This window comes from Microcebus murinus, chromosome 1, assembly GCF_040939455.1.
Source record: "Microcebus murinus isolate Inina chromosome 1, M.murinus_Inina_mat1.0, whole genome shotgun sequence".
NCBI classification, from domain to species: domain Eukaryota; kingdom Metazoa; phylum Chordata; class Mammalia; order Primates; family Cheirogaleidae; genus Microcebus; species Microcebus murinus.
Window position 1 is genome coordinate 580,637 of NC_134104.1, and position 23,974 is coordinate 604,610.

At 68.0% G+C, this 23,974-nt stretch overlaps 1 protein-coding gene across 1 annotated transcript; it reads right to left on the reverse strand.

Moving 5' to 3' along the window:
• Nucleotides 1–258: 258 nt before the first annotated feature.
• Nucleotides 259–20,205, reverse strand: COL6A1 (collagen type VI alpha 1 chain). Its single transcript, XM_075997720.1, has 35 exons — nt 19,970–20,205; nt 18,171–18,300; nt 16,789–16,989; nt 16,532–16,691; nt 15,543–15,671; nt 15,390–15,410; nt 14,209–14,229; nt 14,086–14,130; nt 13,381–13,434; nt 12,882–12,926; nt 12,743–12,769; nt 12,348–12,374; nt 12,219–12,263; nt 11,912–11,965; nt 11,675–11,737; nt 11,524–11,586; nt 11,385–11,438; nt 11,264–11,299; nt 10,978–11,040; nt 10,059–10,121; nt 7,174–7,236; nt 6,712–6,774; nt 6,361–6,411; nt 6,187–6,222; nt 5,772–5,834; nt 4,880–4,945; nt 4,518–4,553; nt 4,180–4,216; nt 3,984–3,992; nt 3,530–3,663; nt 3,265–3,374; nt 2,989–3,172; nt 2,720–2,903; nt 2,164–2,193; nt 259–1,677 (listed from the first exon to the last, which is right to left on the reverse strand). Exons 1-35 carry the CDS (start codon nt 20,073–20,075, stop codon nt 1,055–1,057), a joined length of 3,096 nt encoding a protein of 1,031 aa, XP_075853835.1. The 5' UTR covers nt 20,076–20,205; the 3' UTR covers nt 259–1,054.
• Nucleotides 20,206–23,974: the final 3,769 nt, after the last annotated feature.

A 23,974-nucleotide genomic window follows, 5' to 3' on the forward strand; every position in this document is an offset into this window, starting at 1 on the left:
GCACACACTGCACACACAGCACATGCTACACACGCGGTGCACTCGGCACATGCCGCACACGGCACACGCTGCACACACAGCACAGGAGGCACACGCTGCACACGCGGCACATGCCACACACACAGCACAGGAGGCACACGCTGCACACGTGGCACATGCCACACACACAGCACAGGAGGCACACACCGCACACACCGCATGCAGCACACTCGGCACACGTGGCAGGGGCTTCAACCCATCGGAAACACGACTACGGAGAAGAGTGAAAACTTTTATTAGGAAAAATCACCAACATGGACACGTCGAGAAAAAACACAGGAAGGAGTAAAAATAAAACTAACATATAGAGGGTCTTCAATAAGATGGAGAACAGACCACGGTTTTGAGGAAAAAAGAGCTCTGGATTGTTTTTAATAAAATACACCAGTTTGTGCCACCAAATGGCTCCGTGTCCCTGGGCGTGGACAAGCACCATTACTCGAGTTTGAGCGCAGCCACTGTCCCCACCGTCCTCTGAAGACGCCCAGATCGCGGCCACTGGTGCGGACCTCGTAGGGAGGGTGGACCACTGAGATTTACGTTGAAAAGTCCTCCTGACCTTGGCTTTCCAAAACCGAGACAGAGCCCCGGCCTCGCGTGCGCTGACCGGTAGGGTTTGCTTTGGCTCTAGGTTGCAGGGCGACGTCCGCGGAACGGCGGAGGGGCAGCCACTTGGGGCCGCGGACTTGGGGCGGAGGGACAGCCACTTGGGACCGCGGACCTGGGGCGGAGGGACAGCCACTTGGGGCCGCGGACCTGGGGCGGCGCAGAGGAGCCTGGAGGTGCGGACGCCGCCGTGGGTGGGACGTCCTGGCGGGGAGGCGCGAATCCCAGCCCAGCCGAGGACGCAGAGCGCCGCGCCCGGATGGGCCAGGCCGTGTGTGTCGTGGCTTTTCAAGCTTTTCCTTTGAAACCAAATCTAGCTGATGAGGCTGGTCGGGAAAACTCGGGTCACATTTCACTTCCTGTTTGGGGACGGGGTGGGGAGGCGCTGGCGGCGGTGGCGGCGCGCCCGCTAGCCCAGCGCCACCTTCCTGGAGACGGTCTGGTAGAAGACGCCCCGCAGCAGGGCCTGGTAGCTGGGCACGCGGAACAGGTGGCGCTCGCCGAAGGCCACGTCGTACTCGGCCGTCTTGCCGGTGACCAGGACGCGGACGTGCGGCTCGTTCACCTGGCGGCCGACCGCCACCACGAAGATCTCGAGGCCCGCCCGCTGCGCGTCCTGCACGGCCTTCTCGATGGCCGCGGCCGTGGCGCCCTGCGAGTTGCCGTCGGAGAAGAGCAGCAGCCTCTTCTTGGCCGGGCCGGGCGAGGCATCGCGGTAGAAGCGGGTCACGTAGCTCAGGGCGTCGGTGACGTCCGTGGCGTCGTTGAGGAAGGCCATGCCGTCCACGACGCTGGCCAGCACCGTGTAATTCTGCACGAACTGCAGCGCCGCGCGCTCCGGCCTCTGCTGGCCGGTGCCGCTGTACTGCACCACCGAGACGCGCACGTCCTGGGAGGGGTCGGCCCTGCCCGCGCTGAGGAAGCGCTCCGCCAGGCGCTTGGCGAAGCGCTTGGTGATGTCGAAGTTGTGGCTGCCCACGCTGGCCGAGCCGTCCAGGAGGATGGTGATGTCGGCCGGGGCGGAGAAGGTGACTGCAGGGCAGGGGGCCGTTAGCGCGTGGCCCCACGCAAGCTCAGCTGCCCCAGCGCCTCCGCGCTGGTCACTGTGGAGTCTCCGCCCGGCCAGAGCCACACGGGCTCCCGCCCCCCAGCACCCAGGTGACCCCGCCCCGGCCAGGCCAGAGCCCTATGCACTCGCCCCGCCCAGCACTCAGGAGACCCCGCCCCGGCCCCACGCAAGCCCCGCCCAGCACTCAGGAGACCCCGCCCCGGCCCCACGCAAGCCCCGCCCAGCACCCAGGTGACCCCACCCCGGCTAGGCCAGAGCCCCACGCACTCGCCCCGCCCAGCACTCAGGAGACCCCGCCCCGGCCCCATGCAAGCCCCGCCCAGCACTCAAGTGACCCCGCCCCGGCTAGAGCCCTGCCCAGCACTCAGGCGACCCAGCCCCGGCCCCACACAAGCCCCGCCCAGCACTCAGGAGACCCCGCCCCAGCTAGAGCCCCGCCCAGCACTCACTCGGGCAGGTGTAGTCCGGGCACTTCTTATCTGCAATAGAGAAAGCCCAGGGTGAGCCCAGCCACGCCACGTGGCCCCACTGGGAGGGGCCGCTGAGCACCTGGATGGCAGGCGCAGGTACGGCCACGCCTGGGTGACCGCCTAATAACCGCGGGGAGCTGTCCAGGATCTGCCCCGCCCGTGCCCCCTACTTGGCCCCTCCAGCCTCCACAACACCAGAGGGGACCTTCCAGGGTGAGAGTGGCCCCAGCACTGTCCTGGTCCTCACTCCAACCCAGCGTTGGCCCCTTCTGGGAATGGAGAAACTGAGGCTCAGAGGAGGGAAGGATGGTCTGCAGGTCAGAGGCCTGCACCACAGCTGCCGACCACATGCCCATCGCGCGGCAGGTCTCTCCGGCTGCCGACCCGCCGCCTGGCCCGCCTGGCCGTGGCGCGTGTTCCCAAGCGGCCCCGCGGGCTCCGCGGCCAGCTCTGGCCCCGGCGAGCAGGCGTGTCCCCGGCTGCACAGGTGGGGCCGGGACGCGGCCCGCACATCCCGCGGCCGCCCGGTGCCCACCTATGCAGATCTGCGCCGTGATGTTCTTGAGGAAGGCGTCCTCCAGCAGCTCCGCGTAGTTCTCCTTGACCAGCGAGAGGCCGGGCCGGGCCTGCGGCGACGCCCCGGGTTGGCAGGAGATGTCGTTGAGCTGGTCGGAGCTGGGGACGAAGTCGAACACGTCCTTGATGCCCACGGAGACCACCTGCGGAGGACACGGATGGCGTCGGCGGCGGCTCTGGGGGCCCAGGTGCCCCGTGCCCGCGTGGGAGCCGCGCGGCGCCGCCCACCTGGATGTCGGGGCCGCAGAGCACGTTGAGGGGCGTGGTGTCGCGCTGCGTGTCCGAGCGCCCGTCCGTGATCACCAGCGCGATGCGCGTGTTCTGGGTGGGCGGCAGCAGCCGGTCCCGCGTGTACTGCAGAGCCTCGCCCGTGAACGTGCCGCCCGCCATCCACTGCAGCTTCTTGATGGCTCTGCGCAGGGGGAGGTCAGAGGTCAGGGTCAGGGGTCAGGATGGGCTGTTGGAGACGCCTGCGCCCATGGGCTGCGCGCGCAGCACACTCACTCCTTGAGCTCCTGCGCGTTCCTGATGTTGGGGCTCCGCAGGTCCACGTGCTCCTGCATCTGGTTGTGGCTGTACTGCACCACGCCGGCGTGCGACTGCCCCGGCTCGAACTGCGCACGGACACGGCGTCGGCCCGCGCACTGCGCACGGCGCCCCAGGGGCGACTCCCATGACCCCGGGTCTCCCGGGAACTCGGGGACCGGCCACACAGCCGTGCTGGTTGCCCGCGGGCGGCCGAGTTGACGGGCCTCTGGGGCTGCCTCACCTTGACCAGCTCGTCCCGGCTCAGCCGGTCGATGACCCTGGTGATGAAGTCCTTGGCGATCTCGAAGTTCTGCAGGCCGATGCTCTCGGAGCTGTCCAGCACGAACAGGATGTCGATGGGGCCGCACGTGCACTCTGCGGGCGGGGCGGGGCGCTCAGAGCAGGGGCGCAGCCCTCCCTCCCGGACGGACAGACGGACAGAGGCTGCCCTCCCGGGTCCCTCCACGCTCCCGCTGCCCCAGGCCTCACTGGGCTCTGGGACCCGGGCCGCGGGAGGTGGAGGGGCGGAGGGAGCGGCAGGGGCTGAGCCCAGCCCCGCCCACCGCGCCGGCCAGGCTTGCAGGGTTGGGCAGTGGCGGGCGGCGGAGGGACACATGCAGGATTCCACCACCACAGGAGCTATTCTGCCTAAAGATTTGAAGTAGACGTTTCCTGAGGTCGGCGGCGGCACTCACCACAGCAAGCTGGGGAAAGAGAAAGGAAACGACAGGACGGTCGGGACCCCCGGTGCCGTCAGAAAGACGCGCGCTGCCCCTCCCCTGCCCCAGGTCGTCCCCACCCGCGGGAGCCGGGGCCCTGGCGTGTCCCAAGCTGGGGGACCCCGGAGCAGGGCGGCTGCAGGCCGCGGTCTACCCGCAGCCGGACACTCACAGCACATCTTCATGATGATGTCCAGGATCTCGCACTCCTGGGGACGGAGGGATGCGGGGCTGACACACGGCGGGCGCCTCCCAGCGGGGCTGGCCCAGTCTCCCCCACCCCAGGGCCACCGCCAGGGACTCTCGCTCCCAGGTGCGCCCGGCCTGCCCTCAGACTCTGCAGGGGCGGGCGCCCGACATGGCCACAGACGTGGCTGTCACACGTGCCCCCGGCTGTCACGAGGCCCCATGTCCTCCTTCCACCAACACCCCCATCTGCGGGACCTTTCACGGACAGGACCCCCACCCCAGCCCCAGCACGCGCCCGAGGATGTTTGCAGACCCACTTACGTCCGGCCCGGGTGGTCCCACGTGTCCCGGGGGTCCCTGTCCAAGAGACCACGGTGAGGGTCTAGGCTGAGGCACCCACTGCACTTCCAGAACAGAGTCTGTGGGAGCCCCTGCCCAGACCCCCGGCCGCCACCTCCGTGTGCCTGAGGGTCCCACGAGACCCTGCAGCTACCATGCTCTGGGCAGCAGGCGGTGGTCGGGCCCGAGGACGGCGTCTGCCCCGGCTGGGCTCTGCTGTCCTCACTCTGGGGACCGGCTGCAACCCTCCAGGCCACCTGTCCACGGCCCAGCCTCCCAAACTGCCCCCAGCTCGCCAGATTCGTCACCGGCCCAGGGGGCCCTGTCCGGCCACGTCCACCCACCTGGGGGCCTTCGGGGCCCCGGTACCCCTTCGCTCCTTTGGCACCTCGGGGCGAGACGTCGTTGTTCTGGAAGGAGACGGCACTGGATCAGCAGGCACGGCGGGGTCTGTGCACTGCCGTCAGCCCTGGGCGCTCGTGCGTCCCCAGAGGAGCCCAGCAGCTGGACACCCTCCCCCTGCCTGGTCTACCCCTGCACCTGGCACCCCCCCTGATCCCCCCTGCCTAGACCCCCCAACCTGGTGTCCTCGCCTGCCCCCTCATCCCCCCACGCCTAGGCCCCCCAACCTGGTCCGTCCTGCCCACCTGGTGCCCCGGCTGGTCCCCCCGCTGCCTAGCCACCCCCGCCTTTCCCCCCCACACCTTGACCCCCACCAGCCTTGACCCTCACACCTGGACTGCCCCCATGCCTAGTCCCCATTGCCTGGCCCCCCCAGCCTGGTACCCCCCCCCCGCCGAGACCCCCCCACTGCATGGACCCCCACACCTGGATCCCCTGTGTCTGGACCCCCCCACCTGGACCCCCTACCTGGCCCCTCCACGCCTGAACCCCCCCAGCCTGGTCCCCCACACCTGGCCCCCACGCTTGGCCCCTCCACGCCTGAACCCCCCAGCCTGGTCCCCCATGCCTGGCCCCCACACCTGGCCTCCCCACACCTAGTCCCCCACGCTTGGCCCCTCCACACCTGAACCCCCCCAGCATGGTCCCCCACACCTGGACCCCCACACTGGCCTCCCCATGTCTGGAACCCCTACGCCTGGACTCCCCACACCTGGACCCCCACACCTGGCCTCCCACACCTGGCCTCCCCATGTCTGGTCCCCCCACGCCTGGACCCCCGCCCTCGGGGAGGCTGACTGTGGCTGGCGGCTCTGCCCCGCCCTCTGCACTCACGTCGTCTCCAGGGTCCCCAGCTTCGCCCTCGTCCCCCTTGAGGCCTGGGTAGCCCTTGGTGCCCTGCGGGGACAGAGCCCTTGGTTAGCGGATCGCTGTGGCTTCCCTTCTCCTTACTAAGCAGGTTTGAAAGGGAGAAATAAAGACGAGGGGACCCTGACCCCGCGCCCGCCCACGCACACGCTTCCTGTGAGAGGCTGTGGTCGGAGCCGGCCGGGGCCCTCGGAGGTTTGGGGGACACTCGGTGTGGGCTCGGGGACTGGCCCACCCCATGTGGCCGGCGGGGGCACCGTCACCGGGTGGGCACTCGCAGACCCCACCTCGGAGGAAACATGCGTGTAGCGACCTGTGTCTGTGCTTGTTCCGTGTGCATGTGTGTGTGCACATGCCACAGTCGCACGGGGCGGGTACTCACGTTTATCCCGGGAGGGCCCCTGCTGCCCGGGTAGCCCTGTGGGCGGGAGGCGGGCGGTTACTCCGGGCTGGCAGGGAGGGGTTGGGGACTCGCACCCGGCCCCGAGGGAGCCCGGCTGGCCCGAGAGGCTGCTGCGGCAGCCGGGGTCCCGGGAGGGCAACCCTGGGCACTTACGGGGAATCCGGGGAAGCCCTCGGTGCCGTTTCCCGGGGGGCCGTCTTCACCCTGGGAGCAGAGCAGAGCCGCCGTCACTGCGAGAAGCGCCCAGGACGCCCCGGGTGAGTGGGGCCCAGGGGCGCCGTGCCCGTCTGTCAGGCCCCCGGCCCTCCTGGAGTGGGGCCCAGGGGTGCCGTGCCCGTCTGTCAGGCCCCCGGCCGGCCTGGAGCGGGAGGGCCCGGCCGAGGCGTCCGGAACCGGAGTGAGACCAGGACTCGGCCATGCTGGGGGAAACGCCCGTCCCGGCAGCCGGGCCCGGCCACGCCCTCCCCCATGGCTGGGCCCCGGGGCTGTGCTCTGGACACTCACCCTTTCGCCCATCAGCCCTGGGTCTCCGGGGGGCCCGGCGGGTCCTGGGGCTCCTCTGGGGCCCTGGGGAGGAGAGGCGATGGGGCCGTGAACGCCAGGCCCGTGGGGGCCCCAGTGCAGGAGGGCTCGGGAGGGGGGGCAGGGATTCCGGAATGAGGGGCCGGTGCTGGGTGAGGGATGTGCTGGGGGCCCCAGGGCAGGAGGGCACGGGAGTGGGGGGCAGGGAGTCTGGGGTAAGGGGCTGGCACTGGGTGAGGGATGTGCTGGGGGCCCCAGGGCAGGAGGGCACGGGAGTGGGGGGCAGGTAGTCTGGGGTAAGGGGCTGGCACTGGGTGAGGGATGTGCTGGGGGCCCCAGGGCAGGAGGGCACGGGAGTGGGGGGCAGTAAGTCCGGGGTAACGGGCCAGCGCTGGGGGACCTCAGGGCCCCCCCACGGGCAGGAGGTGGGTTGGGGGTGCTCACCTCAGTCCCGGGGGGACCCTCGTCGCCACGGTAACCTTTAGCTCCAACGGGGCCAGCCTCGCCCTGCGGGGGGGACACACCCAGTGGGCGCCAGCCCTCGCGGGTCCCTCAGGCCCAGCCTGCCCGGCCTCAGCGCTGCCCTCCCCGCATGAGCAGAGGGCCCCGCCGGCCCAGGGGGAGACCAGGCCCACCAAGGCACCACGTGCTGTGTTTAGTGGCCACGTAGCCCAAAACACAAATGGGAACACAAAGGGCGATTCCTGTCTGTGCACAGAAATATAAGCGTGACTTGGGAAGGCCGCTTCGATCCCCGGGCCTGAGGTCGCCTCTCGTGTGTGACAACGTCAGAAATAGCGGCCCTTCCCTGACTTGTGCTCGGTGGCTTGGTGGCCCCGCACACCGGCCTGTCCACAGACGCACAGACCTTCACCGTCACCAGGTGTGACTGCCCAGAGCCTGCCCTGCCCGAGTGCGGCAGGCCGGCCTCGAACGTCACAGCTCCCGGCAGGACACCTACCGCGAAGTCACAGCAGTGGCATCATCAGAACTGAGGGACAAGCAGCCAGGCGCGAGGCATGCAACAGCGGTTCAGAAAGAGGCCACAGAGAGAAGGGATTTAAAATCTGATGAAGGCGCGTCTTGCCCCCTGCAGATGGTGTCTGCAATGGCTGGCGCTGTGGCAGCCGGGGCCACCGTCCAGTTGAGCCCAAGCCCGCCTCACCTGCAACCCCCAATACGCGTCCCAAGCAAATAAAAGGCACAGCATGAAAACGGAACACAAGGCTGAACGCGTCTGCACTCTCATAAACGAGCAGAACACTCTAAACAACGGTGCCACGCAGAGTAAGACACGCGGATGACGAATTTGGAAAGATATCTGCATCAAAGGAAAGAGCCCACTCGCGCCAGCACGAGAAGAGAATCCGGCGGGGAAACGGGCAGGGCACGTGGACAGCCAGGAGAGCCTGCAGCGGGTGCGTGTGCCTGGCTGCCGCATGTCAGGCAGGTGACACAGGACACAGTGTCCCCCAGGAGCACGAACACACGGTTGAGGTTCGATAGCATCTCCTGTGGGGGAAGGTGTGTGTGCAGGCTCTACTTTCTGCTCTTAGTGGGGAATGAAAGTTGGGACTCCCTTTATGTAGAATTATTTGGCAAGTATCAAAACACTCACACACACACTCACACACACACACACACACACACACACACACACACACCTTGTTCCAGAAATTCTGCTGCTAAGAATTTACCTTCTGAATACAGCCTTGGAGTATTTCAAGATGAACAAATGGATGGATGATGCATAAATGGGCGGATGAATGATAGATGGGTAGGTGGGTGGATGGATGGGTAGGTGGGTGGATGGGTGGGTAGGTGGGTAGATGGAAGATAGATGGGTAGGTGGGTAGATGGATGGGTAGGTGGGTGGATGGATGGGTAGGTGGGTGGATGGGTGGGTAGGTGGGTGGATGGATGAGTAGGTGGGTAGATGGAAGATAGATGGGTAAGTGGGTAGATGGAAGATAGATGGGTAAGTGGGTAGATGGATGGGTAGGTGGGTGGATGGATGGATAGGTGGGTGGATGGGTGGATAAGTGGGTGCATGGGTGGGTAGGTGGGTGGATGGATGGATGGGTAGGTGGATGGGTGGATAGGTGGGTGGATGGATGGGTAGGTGGGTGGATAGATGGGTAGGTGGGTGGATGGGTGGATAGGTGGGTGGATGGATGAGTAGGTGGGTAGATGGAAGATAGACGGGTAGGTGGGTAGATGGAAGATAGATGGGTAAGTGGGTAGATGGATGGGTAAGTGGATGGATGGATGATAGGTAGGTGGGTGATGGATGGGTAGGTGGGTGATGGATGGGTAGGTGGGTGGATGGATGGGTAGGTGGGTGGATGGATGGATGAGTAGGTGGGTGGAAGGGTGGATGGGTGGGTGGATGGGAGGGTGGGTGGGTGGGTGGATGGGAGGGTGGGTGGGTGGATGGGAGGGTGGGTAGGTGGGTGGAAGGGTGGATGGGTGGGTGGATGGGTGGGTAGGTGGGTGGAAGGGTGGGTAGGTGGGTGGATGGATGGATGAGTAGGTGGGTGGGTGGATGGATGGGTGGGTGGGTGGGTGGATGGATGGGTGGGTGGATGAGTAGCTGGGTGGATGGCTGGATGGGTGGTCTCTGGAAGGTCTCCCAGGTACCCTGGGATTCTGGAACCTTCCATAGGCTCACACTCCCTGGCCTACCTCCAGCCACAGTCTCACACCCGTCCAGACTCAGACACACAGACACCAGCCCAGGCCGGTGCCCGGTGCCCAGTGTCTCCCAGGGGCTGAAACACCCGATCTCCCCTGGGAGCCTCCCCTCCCCTGCCAGGGCCCCAGACTCAGTGCTCCTCCCCCGGGCTCCTCCCAGGGGCCCCCTCTCCCCCGCCCTGTCCCCGGCTGTCTAGGGGCCCACAGCACCCCGCCCGTCCCTATCCCGGGGCCCTCCTGCTCCGCACGCCGGCTGCTGCACTATGTTTCCACGCCCGCGTTGCCCTTCCCCCGCACACACGCGTTGGGGTGCCGCTCTGGGGTCCCAGCTCTGGGGCCGTGTGCGGGCTGCTCATCCACCTCTGCACCCGGCGGCCTGTGGGCCGCGTCCCTGGACCCAGTGGCCCAGTGTCGGGGCCACAGGGGCTGGGCCCCCGCGGTGTGCACCCAGCCCGGCCCAGGCCGCCTCCTGCAGCTGGCTCTGACGGGGACACGCCCCTGGGGGTCCCCTCAGTCGGAAATGGAGAGACCCCACACCGCAGGGGAGCTGCTGGGAACACTCCAGCCTCCAAGACTAGAACCGGCCAGCGAGGGGGCACAGCCCCGACCCCTGCGGGAGACAGCGGGCTTCCTACCGGGTCTCCGGGGACGCCAGTGGGGCCTTCTCGTCCCTGGTCGCCTTGGGGTCCAGCTTCACCCTGGGGGGAGACGGGCCTGTGAGTGTGGGGGTGGGGCCGTGTGGCCGGTGTGCTCTGGGCTCCGAGCGGGGCGGGGCCGAGTCTGAGCAGACGCGTCTGCCTGCCCCCGCTCTGGTCCAGCACAACTTCCCCAGGGAGTGCACGGCCGGAGATAGCCCAGCTCCGCCTCTGCACCCTGGGCAGACGGACGGGCAGGCCCTGGTGCCGCCAGCGCCGGGCGTCCCCACCGGGACTTCCCAACCGAACCGTCCTGCGGTCTGTGGTCCCACACCCTCACCCTCGGAATCTCAACAAGGAAAGTCGTTCCGAGGAAGAGCCCGGCGCCGTCTGCAGAAACGGGCACAGAGCTGTCGGACGGGACGGTGGCGTTTAGAAAAGCCCGGTGTGATGGCGGAGGGTGCCCGTCTAGCGAACCGTGTCACCCCCGGACGCCTGCAGCCGGGTGTCCTGCTGGGACGGTGGGGGCCTGGACGCGCGGCGGCCACGGTCGGGGTCCCACGGCCCCGAGACCTCGGTGCTGAGCCCGGTTTACTCACACAGGGGCCGCCAGGCACCAGCCCCTCACGGTGGGTGTGGCGTTTGGGGGTGTTTCCCCGTGTGGTGCTGGCTGTCAGGCCGGGGGTCCTGTCCCTGTGACCCCGTGGACCCTGCTCTCCAGGACCGGCCCCTGGAGCTGACCCGCCGGCCCCAGGCCAGAGGCACTGAGGGAACCGCCGCTATTTGGGGAAACAGGGGGGGGGGGGCGGCCAAACCCAGCACCAAAGGGGCTGGTGGCCACGTGTGGTGACTCTGACGGTTGGACCCAGGCCTCGGGGTCTCCCACCCTCCCTGGACAGGGCCCAGCTCCAGGACTCACCGGGTCTCCTCTCGGCCCCCGAGTGCCTGGGGTCCCTCGGGGTCCTCGTTCTCCAGGGCCGCCCTGCGGGGACAGAGCACAGGGGCAGCTGTGGTTGCCGTGGTACCCACGCCCCAGCAGGGCGCTGGGGGCGTCTCCCACCCTGGCGCATCCCCCCTCAGGCCGGAGCCTCCCAGCTCCCCAGACCCCGCCTGCCCCAGACCCTGGTGCACAGTGAGCAGAACGCAACACCCAGGGCCGCCCCTGTCTGTCTCGGGGACGGGGCTGCAGAGCGGCGCAGACTCACCCTCTCTCCGGGGGCGCCGTCGGGTCCTGCGTTCCCCTGGGGTCAGGCGGAAGGAACGGAAGAGTCAGTGTGTGCGTGACCCCTGCCCTCGCCAGGTGCAGGTGCTGGGGGGGGCACTCACCTCGTCACCAGCCTCTCCTTTCTCTCCTGGGGGGCCCGGCTCTCCCGGTTCGCCCTGGGGGGACACAGGGTGGGCGTGTCCATGCAGCGGTCTGGCCCCCCCTGGGGCCCGCGTGCCCGGGGGCCGAGCGCATCCTCACCTCGTCTCCAGGCGGCCCCGAGTTCCCGGGTCTCCCGGCCTCGCCGTCGGCTCCGGGCTGGCCCTGCCGAGATCAGAGGTCAAAGGCGCTCGCCCTGGGCTGGCTGGGAGGAACCACCAAGCCCCCGCCCTCGGGCCCAGGAGCCACCGACCTTCTCCCCTTTCAGTCCGAAGGCACCTGCGTCTCCCTTGGGGCCGGGGGGTCCTTGAATGCCCTGTGGGAAGATGGTGCATGACGCTGTTGCCACAGCAACCGCCGGTGGCCACGCAGGGACAGACCCCGTGGCACAGTCCAGGGCAACCCCTTGGAGCGTGAGAGGAAGGACTGGGGCCGAGTCTCGATTCCGAAACCTGTGGTCTTAAAGCACCCGCGAGAGAAAGTGACTCACGTCGAATCCGGCAGAGCCCTTGCAGCCTGGCAGGCCTGGGTACCCCGTCTCCCCCTGTAGAGAGAGAAGGCGGGTCTCGAGCCGGCCGCTCAGCCGTCCTCCCCCAGGAAGCCCCCCAGGCAGACGCTGCTCCGCGCTTACCTGGGCGGCGTGGGGTGCACTGGGACCTGGGCTGGGCAGGCGATGCCCGCAGGAGACGCCTCCTGACTGCACCCGGCTGGTCTCCTGGCAGTGAGCGCCCACCCCGAGCCCCCGCCTGACCCCCGCCTGCCCCCGCCGCGTGGCCCAGCGCCCAGCCCCGGGTTACCTTCATGCCGTCCACGCCATCCACGCCGCGCTTGCCCTTCTCGCCCTGCGGGGCGCAAAGGCAGGTCAGGCCGGGCCGGACAGTCGGCCTGGGCCTGGCAGACCCCCCACGGCTGACCTGCCCACTCACCTTGTAGCCCTTGGGTCCCCTGGAGCCCTGTGGAGACAGAAGGGTGAGGGGGGGGTCCCCGCTTCGCCCCCGGGAAGCCCCGCCCCCAGCACCCCCCCAGGGCCCAGAGACTCTGGGGGGACAGCGGGGCTGGGCCTGTGCTTGGGGTCTCGGTGACGTGGTGGCCCCCGCTGGCGGGGAGAGTGACCGGCGTCCCCGGTGTCCTCGCTGCCCGGGGCCGGCGCCTCCTCAGCTGGCAGCTGGGCTCAGGGACCCGCTCCCGGGACCGTCCCGGTCCTCGGACGTGCAGGGGGACGGCAGGGTGGCGCCAGGGCTCCGCCCGGCCACGTCCCCTCCTGGCGAGGACCCTGGGGACGCCGGAGGGGAGGGGCCGTCCCCCTGGCCGCCGTGCTCACCTTCTCCCCGCGGCTCCCCTTCTCTCCCTACGGGCAGATGCAGACGGAGGAGGAAGAGGACAGCGGTTAGCACCGGGCTAGCACCGGGCGGGGAGGAAGGCACAGACCCCGCCCAGCCCCGGGGAGGAGGGACACGCACCTTCATGCCCTGGTACCCGACCGGGCCGAGGTCCCCGGGCCGTCCCTGCAACACAAGAGGGGACGGTGAGACCCGGGGTGGGGGGAAGAGCAGAGCAGCCGGCCAGCCCCACCCTACTCCAGCCCGCAGGAGCTCGAGCCCCTGCTGTGGCGCCTCCCAGCAGGAGCTGGGGCAGGGGAGGGGACGGGATGGGCTGGGGCGCAGGGAGGTGGCCGAGCGGCCAAAGCAGGGGCCACGGTTACGGCGACGGTGCCGGATGGGCCCTGGCCACGCCCCGCTGCTGGCAGCGCCTCTCGGAGGTCCGTGGAGGGCTGCAGGGGCTGCCTCGGTGGCCCCCGGGGGGCACCTGTCAGAGGAATGGCTGTGCCCAGCCTCTCCCACCACCAAGGGACAGCCAGCGAGGCTTTGGCACTCAGAAACCAGCCATCCTTCCGGAAGGTTCCGCAGTCCAGGTCCCCAGCCCCAGCTGCGCCCCACCCCCAGCAGGCACCGCACTCACGGGTTCTCCAGCTTCTCCCTTCTCTCCGGGGAGCCCGGGCTTGCCGCGTTCTCCCTGCAACACAGAGCGCCATGGTTGGGGGACGTCGCAGGTATTTCTAGATCTCGGGTGCGCAGAGCCGCTACTCGCTCATGAAAACGGTTTTCAGAAGATGTTTCATTCCGGCTTCTGAGTTCCCGGATTGTTACAGCAACTTCCCATCACTCTGGGTCCGTCCCGAGGTCCTGGAGCCCCACCCTCTGAGTCCTCACTGTCCCCAAGCCACCACTGCTCTGCGCCAGGTGGCGGGACCGCGCGGGGCCCACAGCCACCGGCTGACAGGTCTCAGTGGACAGGCAGCGTCCAAGAGGCATCTCCCAGGTTGTCCCTGGTGGCAGCTGATGTAAACTCTCCACCCTCCTGCGTGAGCCGCACCTGGCCCCACCTCTGGTTTCCCACCTCCAACCCGCCCGAGTCCTGGGAGCAGAGCGGGGAGGGGGGTGGGGGGGGTCCAGGCAGCACCGCGCGGGAGCCCCACCCCGCAGCAGCCCCACCCCGCAGCAGCCGCACTGGGGCTCTGGCTGCCTGGACGCTCCCCTCAGACGGGCACCTGCTCAGCATGGGATATTGGGGAAACTGAGGCAGGCTGCGGCCTGCACCCCCCGAGCCTGGGTGCAGCTGCAGGGATGACGCCCCAGAAAGACCCACACAGGTGCGGCAGCTCACCTCGTACCCGGGGTCGCCCCGGAGCCCTGGTGGTCCTCTGGCGGGCTGCAAGACACGGGTGGGTCAGCCTAGAGCCCCGCGGAGCTGCGGGCATGGGGTGCACGGGGTGGGGGGCGCACTCACCTGGCACTCGAAGGAACAGCACTGGGGGGAGAGGCACCGGACACAGGTCAGTCACTGAGTCCCAGACTTGCCCGGACGGGACACGTGCCCTGGACACGGACCCAGACCCGTACATGGACACAGACACGGACATGGACACAGACGCGGACATGGACCCAGACCCGGACACGGACACAGACACGAACACAGACCCGGACACGGACACAGACATGAACATGGACACAGACACGGACATAGACATAGACACGGACATGGACATAGACACGGACATGGACACAGACACGGACATAGACACAGACACGGACATGGACCCAGACCTAGAAATGGACACAGACACGGACATGGATATGCCCCAGACCTGGACCCAGACACAGACATGTGCCCTAGACATGGACATGTGCCCTGGACATGGACATGGACACAGACACGGACATGGACACAGACACGGACATGGACACAGACACGGACATGGACACAGACGCAGACATGGACACAGACACGGACATGGACATAGACACGGACATGGACATAGACACGGACATGGACACAGACACGGACATAGACACAGACACGGACATGGACCCAGACCCAGACATGGACACAGACACGGACATGGACACGCCCCAGACCTGGACCCAGACACAGACATGTGCCCTGGACATGGACATGGACACAGACACGGACATGCGCCCCAGACCCAGACCCGGACACGGACAAGTGTCCTGGACATGGACAGGAGCCCCGGACACAGACATGTGCCCAGGACATGCACCCCGACACACGCCCTGGACACACACTCCTGCTCCAGACTTAGACCCAGACCGGGACACGGACACGGACAAGTGTCCTGGACACAGACATGCTCCCGGGACATGGACCCAGACCCTGACACGGACACGGACATGGACCCCCACATCGACATGCACCCAGACCCTGACACCGACACGGACAAGGACATGCACCCTGACATGGACACTGACATGCAACCCGACATGGACATGCACCCTGACACGGACAGGGACATGCACCCGGATACAGACACACGCCCTGGACATGGACAGGGACATGCAACCCAACAGGGACATGCACCCTGACACAGACAGGGACATGCACCCCAACACGGACACACGCCCTGGACACGGACTGGCGTGCGGACCCGCGGGCGGGGGAGGGGCTCTCACCACTTGCTCCACATTGTTTTTCTGGAAAGCGAACGGGGGGAGACGCGGTCACTCCCCAGGGGCGCGGCACCGGCCCCCCCCCCGCACCCCGCGCTCCCGTCCCCGCCCCCACCCTCCTGTCCCCCCCCCCCCGCCCCCGCCCGCGGCGCTCACGATCATGTCCGTGATGGTCTCGATGGTCTGCGCGATGGCCTCCTCCGCGCCGCGGCTCTGCCCCCAGTCGGCCGCCGTGAAGTTGCGCCGGTACGAGTGGTCCGTGGCGATGATGCTCAGGCGCGGCTCCTGGGGGAGGCCACGCGGGTTAGCGGCGAGCCGGCCGGGGTCACCCTGGCTCCCGCGTCCCCCTCCCCGGGCCGCAAGGGGGTCTCAGCCGCTGGAGGCCTAGCACCGGCGCTCCGTGTGCGCATGTGCGCCGGGCGTCTGCGTGCGCGGGCGTGGCGTGGGGAGGGCGTGGCGTGATGTGTTGTGGGGGCAGGGCGTGGCGTAGCTGGGGTGTGGTGGGGGCGTGGTGTGGGGAGGGCGTGGCGTGGTGGGGCCTGGTGGGGGCGTGGCGTGGGGAGGGTGAGGCGTGATGTGTTGTGGGGGCAGGGCGTGGTGTAGCTGGGGCGTGGTGGGGCCTGGTGGGGCGTGGTGGGGGCGTGGCGTGGGTGGGGCATGGTGTGGCGTGGGTGGGGCGGGGGTGTGTGGCGTGGTGGGGGCGTGGTGTGGGTGGGGCGTGGTGGGGGCGTGGTGTGGGTGGGGCGTGGTGGGGGCGTGGTGTGGGTGGGGCGTGGTGGGGGCGTCGTGTGGGTGGGGCGTGGTGGGGCCTGGTGGGGCAGGGTGGGGGCGTGGCGTGGTGGGGCGTGGTGGGGGCGTGGTGTGGGTGGGGCGTGGTGTGGCGTGGGTGGGGCGTGGTGTGGGTGGGGCGTGGTGGGGCCTGGTGGGGCAGGGTGGGGGCGTGGCGTGGGTGGGGCGGGGTGGGGGCGTGGTGTGGGTGGGGCGTGGGTGGGGCCTGGTGGGGCAGGGTGGGGGCGTGGCGTGGGTGGGGCGGGGTGGGGGCGTGGCATGGGTGGGGCGGGGTGGGGCTGGGTGGGGAGGGGTGGGGCTGGGTGGGGAGGGGTGGGGCTGGGTGGGGAGGGGTGGGGGCGGGGTGGAGCGCCCACCAGGTGGTCGGGCGTAATAGCCACTGAGAAGACTTTGACGCCCAGGTGCTTGGCCTCGTTCACGGCGTCCTCCAGGCCTCCGCACGGCTCCTTGTAGCCCTCCAGGGGGTGCCCGTCCGTCACCACGATCAGGTACTTGTTCTCCTTCAGGTGGGAGCCCCTGGGCAGAGCGCGGCGTCAGACCGGCCGCCGGGCGCGCCCGCTCCGGGGACACCCCTGCCCCGCGTCCCGGCGGCGCGGGAGACCGGGCCACTCACCCCACCAGCAGCTCCTCCAGCCCCTTCTTGATGGCGCAGTCGGTGTAGGTGCCCTTGCCGAAGTACTTGACCGCGTCCACGCTGGCCTTGAGCGCGTCGCGGCCGGCCGGCATGCGCGAGAGCCCGCTGATGATCTCCACCTCGTCGCTGTAGTGCAGCGCGCCCGCGTTCCACACCAGGTTGCGGTCACAGCGGTAGTACCTGCGGCCGCGCGGGAGGGGTGAGGCGGAGGCGGGGGCCCGTGGCACGCCCCCACTGCCACTGAGGAGGCCACGGCGCCACCTGTCACAGACGGACAGACTGCCCCGCCCCGCGCTGGGCTTCCCGGCCCTGAGACACGTGACCGGGGGCCCCACCCTCGGCTCCCCCAGAGGAGCTGCGTGCGGGTGGGGACAGGACCCTGGAGGACGGAGGGGGACACAGAGTGGGAGCAGGAGGGTTAGCCCTATATGGGACGGCCCCCGGGTGGGGCTGAGCAGCGTCCTGAGGCCCCGGGCTTGCTCTGCAGGGGCCTGGTGGCCCCGCCTGGCCACGAGGCAGACAGTGACGGAGCCTCCTGGGGTGTCACCAATAGCAGTGGTGTCAGGACCACCCCACTCCATTTCACTGGTTGGGAAACTGAGGCATGGGGCGCCTGAATGAAGATCCTGAGGCACCTCAAGGGGACGCCAGGCACCGACCACATCTGCGCCCTTCCTTCTGCACCTGGGGGGCCTGGGCATTTCCACTAAGTTTGAGGTTTCTGGTGCCAAAGCCTCCTGCCCTGGGCAACCCCAGGTGGGAGGGTCTGCCCTGGTATCACAGGTGACCTGTCTATGGCCCTTCCGGGTGGCAGGAGGCTCAGGGTCCTGGGCAGCCAGTCAGCGGGGTCTCGGTGCAGGGCGGGGCCCCTGGTGCAGGCGGGGGCGTGGCCTCACAAGGCCCCACCCACAGCCCCACCCCCAGGCCGCATCCTGCCCTTGGCCACACCCACTGCCCCAGCTCCCAAGGGTGGAGAAATGAATGGGTGCCTGCGTGAATGAATGAATGACACGTGCCCTGCTCCAACCCCACAGCCAAGCTGGTGGCCCCTGAGGCTGCGGAGGTCACGGGCCCCAGGCTGTGAGGAGCCCCCAGGCACCGCCCACTCCCCAAACTCAGTTTGCTCACGGGGAGCCACGACTTCCGACCTGCCTTTGCCTGCTGGGACCCCAGTCTTCATACTTCCACCTCACCCTCCCGCTGACCGGGGTCCCCGACCTGACCACAGGGGACGGACGTCGGCAGCACGCGCCCTTCCCAGACGGGGAAGTTGAGGCCGACTCCCTGGCCCGGGCAGCGCCCCTCCCTCGGGGAGGCTCCCAGGAGCGCGGGGGCGGGCAGTTCCCGGCCGGGCAGCCTACCTGTCCTGCAGGTTGTCGATGAAGCGCTTGGTGAAGGCCTTGACCTTGTCCACCAGGGCCCCGTAGGGCTTCAGCCGCAGGGCCACGCTCTCCGACGTGTCCAGCACGAAGAACAGGTCCACGGGGCAGTCTGCGCCAGGGGAGGGCGGCTTTGAGCTCCGGCCCTGCGCCGGGCAGGTCTGTCCCACCCAGTCTGCCCCGGCTGCAGCCCCTGGCCGAGGCAGCGAGCAATGGAGGTGCCCAGCACCCCCGTGGGCGGTGGGAGCCAGACCCCAGCGTGGGGAGGCAGAGCAGCCCCTACGCCAGCCCCGACACGCACAAACGAGCAGTCGCCCATTAAGTTTCCGAGTTGGACTGAGAACGCCCGGGGCACAACCTCCGTAGAAAGGAGAGTGAGAACAGTAACGGTTTCTCTTGCCAGTTGAGGGAAGAACAGTTCTGGCCCTCGGGGCAGGCGTTCCCCGTTCCCAGAGTTCAGGGAGCTGCTGCGACCCCCCACTTGCCAGCCTGACATCCCCTGGAGAATGGGGACACTCGGGGGGACATGAGCCTGGAGGCATTGCTGGGGGACAGCCAGACCCTGCCGCCACCTGGGCGGGGAGCTGAGGCCAGGAGCTCCAGGCGCTCGGGTAAGGCCCCGCTCTGCAGCATCACGGCCAGGCCCAGGGACGGCCCCCAAGACCCCGATCTAGTCTCACAGCCAGGCTCAGGGACGGCCCCCCAAGACCCCGATCTAGTCTTACAGCCAGGCTCAGGGACGGCCCCCCAAGACCCCGATCTAGTCTCACAGCCAGGCCCAGGGATGGCCCCCCAAGACCCCGATCTAGTCTTACAGCCAGGCTCAGGGACGGCCCCCCAAGACCCTGATCTAGTCTCACAGCCAGGCCCAGGGATGGCCCCCCAAGACCCCGATCTAGTCTCACAGCCAGGCTCAGGGACGGGCCCCCCAAGACCCCAATCTAGTCTTACAGCCAGGCTCAGGGACACCCCCACCAAGACCCCTGCTCTAGTCTCACAGCCAGGCCCAGGGACGGCCCCCCAAGACCCCTGCTCTAGTCTTACAGCCAGGCCCAGGGACGGCCCCCCAAGACCCCGATCTAGTCTTACAGCCAGGCCCAGGGACGGCCCCCCAAGACCCCGATCTAGTCTTACAGCCAGGCTCAGGGACGGCCCCCCAAGACCCTGATCTAGTCTCACAGCCAGGCCCAGGGATGGCCCCCCAAGACCCCGATCTAGTCTCACAGCCAGGCTCAGGGACGGGCCCCCCAAGACCCCAATCTAGTCTTACAGCCAGGCTCAGGGACACCCCCACCAAGACCCCTGCTCTAGTCTCACAGCCAGGCCCAGGGACGGCCCCCCAAGACCCCTGCTCTAGTCTTACAGCCAGGCCCAGGGACGGCCCCCCAAGACCCCGATCTAGTCTTACAGCCAGGCTCAGGGACACCTCCACCAAGACCCCTGCTCTAGTCTCACAGCCAGGCCCAGGGACGGGCCCCCCAAGACCCCGATCTAGTCTTACAGTCAGGTTCAGGGACGGTCCCCCAAGACCCCTGCTCTAGTCTCACAGCCAGGCCCAGGGACGGGCCCCCCAAGACCCCGATCTAGTCTTACAGCCAGGCTCAGGGACAGCCCCCCAAGACCCCTGCTCTAGTCTCACAGCCAGGCCCAGGGACGGCCCCCCAAGACCCCTGCGCTGCGGTGTCACGGCCAGGCCCAAGCACGGGGCCCCCACAAGCGGCATCACAGCCGGACACATCTGGTCCTGGGTCCCCAGCGGAGAAAGCAGGGAGCTCACTCACCCTGGAAGGCGATGGCCCTGGTGGGCTCCTGCTCGTCCTGTGCGGCCCCCCGGGCCACCCAGCAGGCCTGCAGCAGCAGGGGCAGCAGCACGCCGGCCAGCCTCATGCCTGCGGCCTGCGAGTCTCCGTCCAGCGAGGGCCGGGTCTGGTGGGCTGCCTGGGAGGACGAGGACGAGGACGCAGAGAGAGGCTCTCCGCTCTCCGCGAGCTGCAGCCGGGCGGGCAGGGCGGGCCGTGGGGAGGAGGAGGAGCCGGGAGTGAGTCATGCAGGCGTCTCTAGAACCATCTGAAAGCAAAAGCAACTTCTCCGCAGCCGCTTCCCGCCGAGGACTCTGTTCCGCCAAAGAATTCTTCTATCTTTCCCAGTTTGCGGAAGCTTCGGTTTGCTTACAGCGGACTGTGGTTCTCGTGTTAGGTAGAACAAAACTGCAGCCAAACTTAAACAAAATGTCTGAAAAAGAGAGCGTAGCCCAAAGCGAATTTCCTTGGGACGTTTTTGGTTATTTCCAATCCAGACGCCTCCGCGTGGAGTGGCCGTCCGCGCTCAGCCCGGCCCGGCCCGGCTAACTGCTCTGGGCAAGTGGGACCCGTTTGTCGAGTGTTTCAGACTTGTTGTTCTGTCCTATTTCTGGGTTCTTTTTCACGTAAGTTTCTTCAAGTACATATTTGCAAAAGGTGTTTGGACTCTTACTTTGGGAAAACAAAGTGGCCCCAACAACCCTGCGCCGTCACACGTGTGACAACCGTGTGTGCCGCTGCATGTGCCATGTGACAACCGTGTGCACCATCACACGTGCGACAACCGTGTGCACGGTCACACGTGCCATGTGACATCCGTGTGCGCCGTCACACGTGCCAAGTGACATCCGTGTGCGTGTTACACGTGCTGTGACAGCTGTGTGCACGGTCACATGCGCCGTGCGGGAGGGTGGGTCTCTGACACCGTCCCGGGCGGCTGCAGACGTAGCCAGACCTGTTCTGACACCTGCCTGCTGGCAGCCTAAGCGCGCTGTGGTTCGAGAGCACACGTCGTGCAGACACAGATATACACGACCATCTCAGAGAAGCTTTTGAGAGAACCTTCGAAAATCTAACTCCAGTGCTCCACGACGCCGGCTCTAGGATTGCTTCCGGTATTTTCCCCAAGCCTACTTCATAGAGCGTGTGCGCTTATCGTGGGGGCAATTGCACCTGCCACCGATTTCGTCCGAACTGTGGCTCTGGGTGTCGGGCTTGGCGCCGCCTGTTTGGTGCCGTGGCCTCGGCTCCTGGGCCTCCACACGGGTCTCGGCCGCTCTACGAAACGCCTCGTCACCTGCCCGCCCGCCCGGCTCCAGGTCTGAGCCGTTTATCCGCAGAGGGTGGTTCTGCGGGAGCAGAGAGAACCGCGGGGCGAGCGAGGGCCGCCGTGCCGGGCTCGGGCGCTTCGTTACGCAGCAGGGATGACTGACACAGCTTCCGTCACAGGGGAGACACGTGGACGCCCCGTCACACAGGGACAGATTCCAGGGGCCTCACTGCCGTTCCTGCCTTGCGGAGGCATTTCACGCATCAGTTGGCAGGACGCCATCGACTCGGCCAGCAAACGATGCGGCGTGGCCCCTCCACGGGGGCTGGGGGGCCCCTCCACGGGGGCTGGGGGGCCGTGAGGGCAGCGTGGCCCCTCCACGGGGGCTGGGGGGCCGTGAGGGCGGCGTGGCCCCTCCACGGGGGCTGTGGGGCCCCTCCACGGGGGCTGTGGGCCGTGAGGGCGGCGTGGCCCCTCCACGGGGGCTGTGGGCCGTGAGGGCGGCGTGGCCCTTCCACGGGGGCTGTGGGGCCGTGAGGGCGGTGTGGCCCCTCCATGGGTGCTGTGGGGCCGTGAGGGTGGCGTGGCTCAGGTGCGGAGGGGCCGGGGGTCTTCAGCGGGCAGTGGTGGGGCCACTGTGGGTTTGTAGGGGTGACCCAACAGGGCCTGGCCAGGCGGTGGGACCCAGCCGGGAGCATTCAGTGCTGGAGGAGGGAAGAGGAGGAGGCCTTGAAGGGTCCAGGGGCACTGTGGACAGTGTTGTCCCCCACGCTGAGGAGGGTGGGGCCGTTTCAGGGAATCTGCACCCTGGAGGCGGAGGCCAGACCAGCCCTGCGCCGGCCTCCGAGGGGGCTGGGACCCTGGGGTCCCCCAGAGAGGAGCCCCTGCCCCTCTTCCCAGCTCCCTGCCGATTCTTCTGGTGCCTTGAAAAGTACGTCCTGGGAAGGGGACAGTCTCCACCATGGTCTTAGTGTTTCAGAAAGCTGCGTGAGGGGTGGGATTCAGAAGGAAAGAACATCCCAGTGGAAACTGCCTTTGTCTGCCCGGAGAGCAGCAAAGGGAGACTTCGGTCCCGGACAGACCGGAGCCACAGGCAGCGGCAGCCTGGACGGCCACCGGCCCCCGCGCAGCCCAGCACACAGACCGCCCAGACCCGGCCCCAGGGCTGGGTCCTTCCTCCTCCTCCACCCAAGGTGGGTCCGAGTGAGGCCCCTTGGGTTGGGCAGGCCCTGCCTCAGTCGCCCTCCTGACTGGCTGTGGGAGTGCCGCTCTGCCAGGGCCTTTAGGAGGAGTCGGGGGCAGGGACAGCTCGCTGGGGCCCCGTGCACACCCTCGGGCCGGGTCCTGTCCCCCGGGCCGCGGGGACACACCAGGCCTCACCGGCTGAGCCGCACGGCCCCGCGAGTGCCAGGCAAAGGTGCACAGACTCCTGGGGTCTCCCGTTTTGGGGGGGCCCTCACCTCTCAGAGTGCCCAGCCCTGGGAACATGCACCCGTGTCCACAGGAACGCAGGTGGCGGAGGACCCCAGCCGCACCCCACGCTGGGCTGAGGATTAGGGTGTGGGGCGTCCCCCGGCCACCACCAGGCGGCAGCACCGAGGACACAGCGGTGCCGGCCTGGCCCTGCCACGGCGCTGGGCGGTGTGGGAGCCGCACTCCTCGGCCCCCAGGGGCTCTGGGGCCCCCCTGCCTGGGCTGGGGCCCGGGGGCCTGGCGGGGAGGCCTTTGCCCCATTGGGGCTCTGCCCAGGGGAAGCTGAGCGCGTGGTCTGAAGCCGCGTTCCTGCTGCTGACCCATGTTCGCGTGCCAAACACCTGTCGGTGCACACGCGGCTTCTGCCTGTGCGTCCCAGCCCGGCTCACTCGGCCGTGGGGGCAGCTGGGCAGAACTCACCCCCGTTTGTCTCACTGGGGAAACTGAGGCAGGTTAACCTGCCCCAAGTCTCACGCTGCTGGGTGACTCTTGGGGACGGATTGAGGCCACCGGCCACGGCTGGGCTAGATACCCCCGTCCCCACCCTGTCCTCCCCAGGGCATCCGGTATGGGGTGAGCCTCCCCCGGCTCGTCCCCATGTTACACTGGATGGAACTTTCTAGATAAGGAGGCTGTGGAGGCTGCCTGCCGCTGGGGCCGTGGGCGGGACCCGGGAGAACACGGCTCCTGCAGGGACTCGCACGTGAGTCTCGCACTCGGCACCTCCGTGTGCCCCTCCCGCCCTACGCGGGCCAGGCCGGACTGGGGCACAGGGAGCCCGTGTGCAGCCTGAGGCCGGCCTGGGGCACAGTCACCGGAATCTTCTGCCCAGACGCGTCTCCCCACGAAAAGTCCGCGAGCCCTGAGGGGCAGGGGTGGCTGAGCTGTGGCAGGGACAGGTCCCCACCCAGAGGCGGTGGGGCGGGTCTGGAGTCCCCTCCCGAGTAAGCGCGGATGTTTCCGGGGCGTCCGGACTCCCCCGGGGCGTGGGCGCTGGGAGCCGCCTTCTCTGCACACAGGGAGGCCCAGGGCCCTCGGCGTCTGCAGAACAAAGACAGTTTTATTTCCTTTTACTGCTCGGCCATCGGGGGACTTTTCCTGCCAACCGGGAGCGTGATTCATGGAGGGAGATGGTGTTTTCCAGGGCTACACATGTGGTTTCCATGGCGGCACCGCGGTGCGGACGTCGGAAGTGGCAGGAGGCCGGGCAGGCGCGAGGCTGCTCTTGCAGGGCCCGGCCCGAG